Source organism: Pagrus pagrus, assembly GCF_965226575.1.
Source record: "Pagrus pagrus genome assembly, chromosome: 11".
NCBI lineage: Eukaryota > Metazoa > Chordata > Actinopteri > Spariformes > Sparidae > Pagrus > Pagrus pagrus.
The window spans coordinates 29,618,896-29,628,057 of NC_140195.1; the positions used below are offsets into that span (position 1 = coordinate 29,618,896).

The 9,162-nt window shown below is 40.0% G+C and overlaps 1 protein-coding gene across 1 annotated transcript in view; it reads left to right on the top strand.

Moving 5' to 3' along the window:
* Positions 1-6,661, top strand: part of skia (v-ski avian sarcoma viral oncogene homolog a) — a 77,150-nt gene extending 70,489 nt beyond the window's left edge. Inside the window, exons 6-7 of the mRNA XM_084366656.1 lie at positions 1,154-1,384; positions 2,740-6,661. Of these exons, the coding sequence (XP_084222782.1) occupies positions 1,154-1,384; positions 2,740-2,928 (420 nt within the window). The 3' untranslated portion in view covers positions 2,929-6,661. The remainder of the gene's footprint in view (positions 1-1,153; positions 1,385-2,739) is intronic.
* The last annotated feature ends 2,501 nt before the right edge of the window (positions 6,662-9,162 follow it).

Here is a 9,162-nt window from a genome sequence, read left to right on the forward strand (position 1 = left end):
CACATTAGAGTTATACAAACAGTGACTTATGAATAAGTTTCCTATGTTGCCCATAGTAACAGCCTGATATCACTGCATAGCCATCAGTATTTAGACCTACAACCGGTGTGATTAAGTGTCTGTTATCTCACACTGATATGCTATATTTACATAGTATATGATTTCATTGAAGTGAACACAGCATGATGATGTGTCACTGTTGGCTGAGAGAATGGGATTTCCCAGCTGAGCTGCCCATGACACCTCGTACAAACCCTCAGCTTCCCCCGACGTTCTTGAACTTTTTCAAAGTTGACACGGAGGAAATTACTTGAGCTTAGGCATCGAAACGCACAAGTGGATTAGAAGTCATTATCACTGTCCGCGGAGCTTAGCATGAGTTGGCAAGTGATAACAATGAGAGCGGATGTTGCTGGGAAGGGAAAGGCCAGACTTCCATTTTTATTTTTGGTCTTGGACCGAGAACAAAAAAAGTGCAGACGAAGGAGTCTGTGTGGGTGAGCAACACAAAATGCATCCTGAGCAGAGAACAGCATTCCACTTTCACTTTCCAAATCCAACCATCCTGCCAGCTAAATGAACAGTGGCCTTACTTTAATACAGCCCTCTGGTATAATTTCTTCTGTGTTTCTTGGACTAACTCTCACCCTGATGGTGCTGAAAGAGTTCTTATGTAAAGCCTCTGTAGAGTAAAGGGTGTGATGAGGATTGTTTCCTTTCACTCTTTTTGTAAGAAACAAACAAAGCTTGATGACAGACATGTTTGTCCCAACTGCTATGTTCCCATGGGTAGGCTATGGGCGTGATACCACAACACATACACACACACACACACACACACACACACACACACTTTCAGTGATTCAGAGGAAGGAAACCTTACTTCTGTCAGCCCACACATTGCCCTAACCCCTGACTTGGTTCAGTGTAAACACTGACATAGACACTGCAGCCTACTGTAACAAGTCCCTGATCTCGGGTGTCAACAGCTCAGAGACAGTAAAACAACCATGTGACAGATGCATTCACAGCAGTTGCATAAGCACCACAGCACACTGCATTTGCTCAGTTACAGATTTAAACTGTTGAAAATGCAGGTTTCTGTGTCAGTACTTCTCTTTGATGCTAACTTCTATGATTTCTTTTTTCATAGGAGTTGGAGTTCTTGCGAGTGGCCAAGAAGGAGAAGCTACGGGAGGCAACCGAGGCAAAGCGAAACCTGAGGAAGGAAATCGAGCGTCTGCGAGCCGAAAGCGAGAAGAAGATGAAGGAAGCCAACGAATCCCGGATTCGTTTGAAGCGGGAACTGGAGCAGGCCCGACAGCTGAGGGTCTGTGATAAAGGCTGTGAGGCCGGACGTCTTCGTGCAAAATACTCTGCACAGGTCAGTTGGTGCACATGTTGACGTAGCTTGTGAAGGGTTTCAAGAAGCTGTCACACTTTGAACGTCAAATTTTTAAAGATGAAACTTTGATAATCTCTTGATGATACTTTTGAGAAACATGTGACAACAATGAAGCCAAATCAGGCTGTGCATGTAGACAGACATTACCAGTTCAATGTGATACAAATTAAATCTAGACCAGTATTTCAACACCCTCTGAGTAATTATTTTAGAGTTTCACTGTCTGGAATACTATCAAGTTCGGCAGAGGAATAGGCAACAAAAAAAACACATTTCCTCTTCCCCAGTCAAAAATAAATGGGTGTAGCCCCAAGTGCACAGACGTATGATAAGTCCCCCTCTGAAAGGAAACAGGAAGAGACGTCGACTTCCCTCAGGCACCATGGGAAATGCAGATTAGACAAAACAAGAGGGAGGTTATGCTCTCCAGCTGCGTCTCCCTGCAGAGACTGCAGTCATTTGAAAGGCTGTCATTAAGATGGAGACGTTTATGTAGCTGCAGCTTGGGCTTGGACAAGAAAAATGGCAACTTTTCAGAAGCTTTCAACTGATCCTAGTGCTCTCAGAGATAATGTTACTGTGTCAGCTTGATACATGAGGCAGTATGCTGAAATATAAGATAAAATATGAATTTTCTTTATTCGTGACTGTGTTCCCGGTAGTTAGATTGACATAAGCTAAGCTGGCAATTTTTTGCCTTTTTATAGAATAAAACAATAGTTTAGAGATCACACAATTCAAATTCTGCTCAGGGAAATAAACTGATCAGAAACACTGGGTTTCATTGCAGCCATGGATTTCCTAGAATCTGTTTCAACCTTTGTCAAAGGGAGAGAGGAGAATCTCATCATTAATTGGCAAATTCAGAAATCTACTTGACATAAATATGAGGATGTAGCCAATGTCTTGTTTCTCACATTGTGGACAGATTTGTGGGTTTTTCCTCAGACACACGTGCTGGCTTGGCTTGACTTAGTTTGACTCAATACATCAGCGCAGTGCGTTTCCACTACAACAGGGCTATCTGCTCGAAGGTGTGAGGGTCAAAGAATACTGTGCATTAACAAGGCAGTGTTACAGCCATTTAAGATTTGGTCTAATATACCACCATGAAACACCATGTCAGCTTTTCCACAGTTGGAACCCTGAGACACTGTTTTAGAATAGTGTGCAGGCCTGTACTCTGTAGCATGTAAACAGGCATATGAATGAAATAGTTCCATGAACAGTCAGTGTGAGCAGCTCACCTGTTTACAATAGGCTCAATGGTTGGACCATTACGCTCCAAACTGTCCTGTAGTCAGATCTGTTCAGCTGTTTCCTGTGTTTTCCAGATCGAAGACCTCCAGATGAAGCTGCAGCATGCCGAGGCCGACCGTGAGCAGCTCCGAGCCGACCTATTGCAGGAGCGGGAGGCCAGGGAGCACCTGGAGAGGGTGGTGAAGGAGCTACAGCAGCAACTCTGGCCCAAATCCAGCAGTGAGAATGAGGGGATGCTTAAGGACATGCCAGCAGACAAGTAACCCAGCAGCCATCCTCACCGTCCAAACCCCCCATCACCATGATCCCCAACATCTTACACACAACTCAGACCATAAACATCCTCAGGAGTCCTGGGCCGGCCACACTGCACCACTGTCCATCACGTACTCCCTCCAGAACAGAAAAATAAAAGACTCGACCTCTGACCAGAGAGAAAAATTGAGGACCTGTATCCATGCCCATGAAAAATCAAATAAGTGGTTTCCCTGGAGAATGACTGGGAGCAGTAAGGAGACATGTTGCTAAACCAAGCACTGACTTGCAACTTCCAAACTCACAGAACTGAAAACTGGATCAAAGGACTGAAAGGAAAACAGACATATTGCACAAAATGCGTTTGTGTGTGGATTTTCTCTGACAACATAACGGGGTGAGACTTCTGGACAGACGTCTGTGATAATAAATGCTGAAAGATGATGATATCAGAGTAAAACAGCTGTTGGGAGGTGTTATAGCGGTGTGGCCACGAGGTCAGGGCTCACATTTAATCCCCAAAAGTCTCCACCACCGTCCCTCGCCATGACGAAGATGGAGGATTTTGAACACATTATAAGCTATTTAAGAGACTACATAGCGATATGTAAAACAAAAAAAAACAAACAAAAAAAAGGTTTCTCTGTTTCTCTGTGCTATTGGACTTGGATATAAAAGATACAAATAAATTAGAAGAACAAAACATGCAAATGAACTCTCCACAGTGCCACCGTGGCTTTGTAGGTTTTTCAGGAAGCCATTGCAGTCCACTGAGCGGAAAGCATCGAGCTCGAAGTTCAAGCCACCTGTCTTTTCTTCCCGTTGTTGTTTTATAAAATCATTTATTTCTAATTTCTAAACACAGTGGGTGGGCTTCAGTTGATCTTTTTCTCTCTTTGGATTGGGAATTGGAAATAGAAACATGCTGTGTTAAAGTCACCTTTTTAGTGAGCACTTGTCTGGGATGATACCCAACAATCAGCATCCCAATGTTGCTCACACACACACAAATACACACACAGGCTGCCATATGTTAAGCATTGGGGTCAAAACCCTGAAGTCTTTGTCTTCTAAAGATGAAATACTCCAGATGTGTGTGGCCTTGTTTTCTCATCTTGTCACGTTTGAGTGATGAAAGCCGGCATGTTTTTACTCCATGTATGAATCATAGTGGGCTGGATGGGTCACCCTTGGCAAGAACCACAAAATGTTCATTTTAATTAAATTAAGGTATGTAAATATAAATATATGTTGTTTTTTTTAACTTTACAATAATGAATCGCACTTTGTCATAACAAAATACTGTTATAATGCATTGTACTCCCACTATTGTCTTCAATCTTACTTTGAAAACATCAACTTATACATGATTGCTACCATATAAATCCATTAAGCATTTTGTTGATTATATGCATCTTGATAAATACTGTTGTTCTGTTTTCTTAAGACAAAGTATTGTAAATAAACAGAAAGAAAAAAAGGCTCCACTGTTGCTTACTGATGCAGTCTGGGATTGTTGGAAAGTTTTGGGCAACACATTTTCCTGTTTTTGTAAAATAATTGACACAGAAGTCACCAGAGTATCCGGTTACTGTTCATAATCAATTTGACAAAACTTGGTCAACAACTTGCGTCAGTAATTGTTCCAGGAGCCTGAACAAACAGTCAGATGTTCGAGGAATAAAATCCGCTTTTATTCCAAAGGCAGAGGACATGAATCTGCCATCACATAGTGGGTACAATGCTATCATAATGTACATTGTGTTAATGCTATTTTTCCTTTGGTTGTTGATGTTGTTTTAAATGTGGAGATATTTTATTGCTCGTCTGTTATGTTCACTTTTTTCAATAGAAAACTCATTTTCTTTATGCATGAAAATTAAGATACATGAAGTTTGCCATACATATAGTCAGTTATTGGGCATTGATACTGTACATGTAAGGGTTTTTATTGTGTTATGCAATATAAAGCAATTTGTCTTATTTAGAAGAGGTAAAAGAATCAAGAAAGCAACACAGTATGTTGTTCTTAAGAAAAAAAAGACTTCACGCTGGCAAAAAACAAAACACAGCAAAAAAAAAAAAGAAGACAATTTTTGTAAATGCAATGCTGGACAACCTCAAGTGCCTGGAGGAGGGCGAAAGGTTTCCAGAGTAGGAAAACTGATGATGAAGCTGTTGGGGCTGGGCCTCTCATCAACTTCCTGTTTGCAGGTTTTAAATTAAAAGCCCCTCCCTCGCTCAGCAGCTCTGATTAAAAAAAAAAATATATATATATATATATATATATATATATATACACATATATATATATCAGTATTCCGAAAACCGACCAGTTTACAAACTTTTTTCTTTTTCAATGCAGAGAACAATTGAACAAATGCTAGATGCTTAAGGCTTTTGTTTCTGAATGAGTGTTTTTTTCTTCATTTGATATCAATGATATGCATGTTCAAACAATTTTTATAGAAGACCTTGAAAAGCCACTTGCTTCGGTGAATTGTTACTTTGGGTTGTATATAAAGACTTAACTGTTTATTCCCGGTTTGTCGACTCGTCCTGAGGCAGACATGTCGAGGAGAATAAAGAGGGCATTATGTTAAAAGCCCTTTTCTTATCTAACATTGCTGATGTTGCTCAGAGAACGACACTGCGTCTGCAGCTTTGGCAGACCTAAAATTGGTACATTTTGTAGTTGTTTTTACACTCAAAAGAGTTGATAGCCTATGTGTACTTCACTTGACTCGTGGTTTTCTACAAAAGAACGGAGACAATAACAACATTGGCTCTTCACTCTCCCACGCAAAACGAAAAAAAGCTGTTTGACAAAGTCTTGTTTTCTAAAGGAGAATCATTTTGCTAAATAATGGACAGTAAAGCAGCAATAACAGTCCATATTAATAGACGAATACTAGCCATTGTGAAGATTTGAATAAGAATTTACAAATGTAAATATTTTTTTTTCATTTACGATATTGTATAATATATGTACATGGTGTTTCCTTTTTCAAAAAGAAATCTTTTCTTACAATAGCCGTCTTGTTTTTGTTGTTGTTTTTTTTTTTTTTAAATTTGTGTTTTAACTGAGATGTTTCAAAAACAGTTAATGCAGTGCGTAAGAGAATATACCCTTCATAAACATGTTAATCCATTTCTTTTCCTTTTTTTTTTTTTTTTACTGTAGAGTCTTTATATTGAATGACTTTTTTCACCAGTTCATATATATTTTTAACAGCGTGTTCAGTATCAGATAGCAGACCTGCAGTATGGGTCACACACACACACACACACACACACATACACACACACACACACAAACATACACGTTCATATACACACACACAAACACACACATGACTACGCCACCTTGCAGATTGTTTCCCCCTCATCCTCATGTATCTTTTTAGCCCTGTGCTGCTGCTAATACTATGTAAACCTTACAAGTCTAGAAATATTTTTATGTAAGAGGTAAACGTAAGCTTTCCCATTTATTAATGCCACATATACAGTATGAAACAAAGCTTGGCGTATTCATCTATCTCCCTTGTTTCCCTCATCTTTTCACGCCTTTTTCCTCATCCCTCCTCCAACAACACCCCTACCCTTCTCTCACGACACGGACTATATTGTAAAGTAAAGGACTTTATGAGATTATGTTTGAAAATAGCTATGCTTATATACTACAGTGACTGAATGTACAGTGTATAGATGCATTACCAGAAATAAAGTTGTTTGTCCAGATTGAATGACCCAGTTTCCTATTTTTGCCGCCTGTGTGGTAAACAATGGAATATTGCAGAGGAGAGTTATTTTCTGTTAATTCATCTCATTAGTGAAAATTAGATCAGTACACTAAAAAAATATTTGTTGTCCATGGAGGGGAGCTTGTCCTGCTGTCAGGATTTCAAAATCAGAAGCAAGGCAAGTTTATTTGTACAGCACAATTCAGACACAAGGCAACTCAAAGTGCTTTACAGAGCATACAAATTACATTTAAAATCCATTAAAAACAAGCAGGAAGACATCAAGAAACAAAACATTAAAACAAGTTAAGAAATAGGAAAGTAGGTTCAAATAGAATAGGTTTAAAGAGACAAGACTACAGAATAAAAGTCACAGTGCAGTTCACAGTCTTGACATTGCTTCAGTGAAAGGCAGTGTCAAAAAGAAAGGTCTTCAGCCTTGATTTAAAAGAGGTGAGAGTTGGAGCGGACCTGCAGTTTTCTGGGAGTTTGTTCCAGATATGTGGTTCATAATAACTGAACGCTGCTTCTCCACGTTTAGTTTTGACTCTAGTCTGGTCTGGATGGTTCATAACGTAGCAGCAGATCAGAAACCATTCAGCACTTTATAAACCAACAGCAGCATTTTGAAAGCTATTCTTTGACTGACAGGAAGCCAGTGTAAAGATCTGAGAACTGGAGTGATGTGATCTACTTTTTTGGTTCTTGTTAGGACTCGAGCAGCAGCGTTCTGAATCAGCTGCAGCTGTCTGATGGATTTTTTAGAGACACAACATGATAAGCAGCAACAATACTATATTTCTGCTCTAAAGATGGTTTTCAGTTTTCTCTGAAGCATTTGTTTCCTCACTGTGAACTCCAACAGTTCTATTTCAAAAGCCAACATGTCTGAGAAACACTGCTCTACAGTTTGTATATAGACTACTAGCTGTGTCTCTTGCAGCTCTCTGATAAATTTTGTTTGAGATTTTTTGTGAATAAATAAGTGGACAGATATTTCCATTTAATGTACTGAAGCAAACAATTCAGCTTTGTGAACAAATTAAGACTAAAAAGCAACTCTCTTGCTCAAATAGACAGGGCTGATTTTGTTTTCAGCACATAAAAGGATGAAAAAAGGACAACAGGGGCATTGAGAGCTACTTTCTGAGGATCAGGTTGAGTCAGTCGACTGAAGTTCAGCAGCAGGACAAAACCAGTCTGCCTGATCTGCTTGACATCAACAACCCTGTCCAAGCAGAGGAAAAGCAAGGCTGAATCACAACCAGTGGTGAAGAAGACCCTGGGGCGAAAGCCATTGATCAAGTTGAGAAAAACTCCTGTGAGAAGGTGCTGTGGGAGGAGGTTAGCACTGACCTCTGCAACTCTTCTCATCTTGGAGACGCTCTGAGGCACTACCATGAAGAAGCTGGAGAGTATGGGGGAACTAATCTACAGCTGTGGAGCAGGAGAGAAGAGGAAAACTTCTTCAACCATCCACAGCAGGTCCACAGGGCAGAAGGAAAATGATCACCTAGTCGGGGGGAATCAGGATGAAGAGATTTACTGTCTTTCCAGAACATGTTGTACATGAGAGGGAACACAATGAGATAATCAGGTCCCAATGAAGGTTCAAGCAATACTAATAAAAACATGAAAAACAGAAAGCACACTGTACCAATAAAAAGTGACAACTCTGCAGTGAGATGCAGACTATCTGTCAGCGCTGGCTGCACCAGCTCTCACTCTGGTATAGGGGAATAAAACACTATTGTTTACATTTCTTTTAACCAATCACAATTGTTTTGGGTGGTGCTTAACCCAAGATGCAGTGACAGCGCCCCTGCTGGAAAATAGTGTGGGGGCAGGGTTCGAGTTTCGTGGGGGCCAATGGGAGCATAAGGTAGGGTCTGAGCTCCCGTGAAAGCAGTAAAATCATACATCTGTGGGGGTCTCTAATACGTTCACAACGGCCATTATTTAAATCACAAATAATACATTTCTCAATATCACTAATTTTTACAGTAATGATGCAAATAGGTTCAAAGAAACATGCTTTCTAGAGGAAATATACACCATATTGTTCTGTGAATGACGGTGACAATGACCACGTTAGTCACCTCTGTCTGAGGTGTGGGCTGTCATACCTTTAATATTGAAACTAAATGAGGGTTTTTGTGGATCTACTTGATACAGTTGCTGTTTGTAAAAGTCATGGACTTGGACCACGTAATGACGTGAAGTCACTAGTAATGGCAATATCCCAGGCTCCATTACAAATCGCAGGATTTTAAGAGTTGTCACATGAGAAGAAACTTCTAAATCATTGGTGCCTTATTGTAAATTCAACATTAAGATGTTTCTTTCCATGTTGCTACTTCTTTGGAGAAAGTCACCAGACCCCTTTAAACAGGCTCAGTTTTGAGACTTGTTGGGTCAGGAGAAACTACATGAACTCTGTGAAACGCTGTTTACAACACATTCTTTACTATGTGTTCATTCTGCAAATGTTATACATGA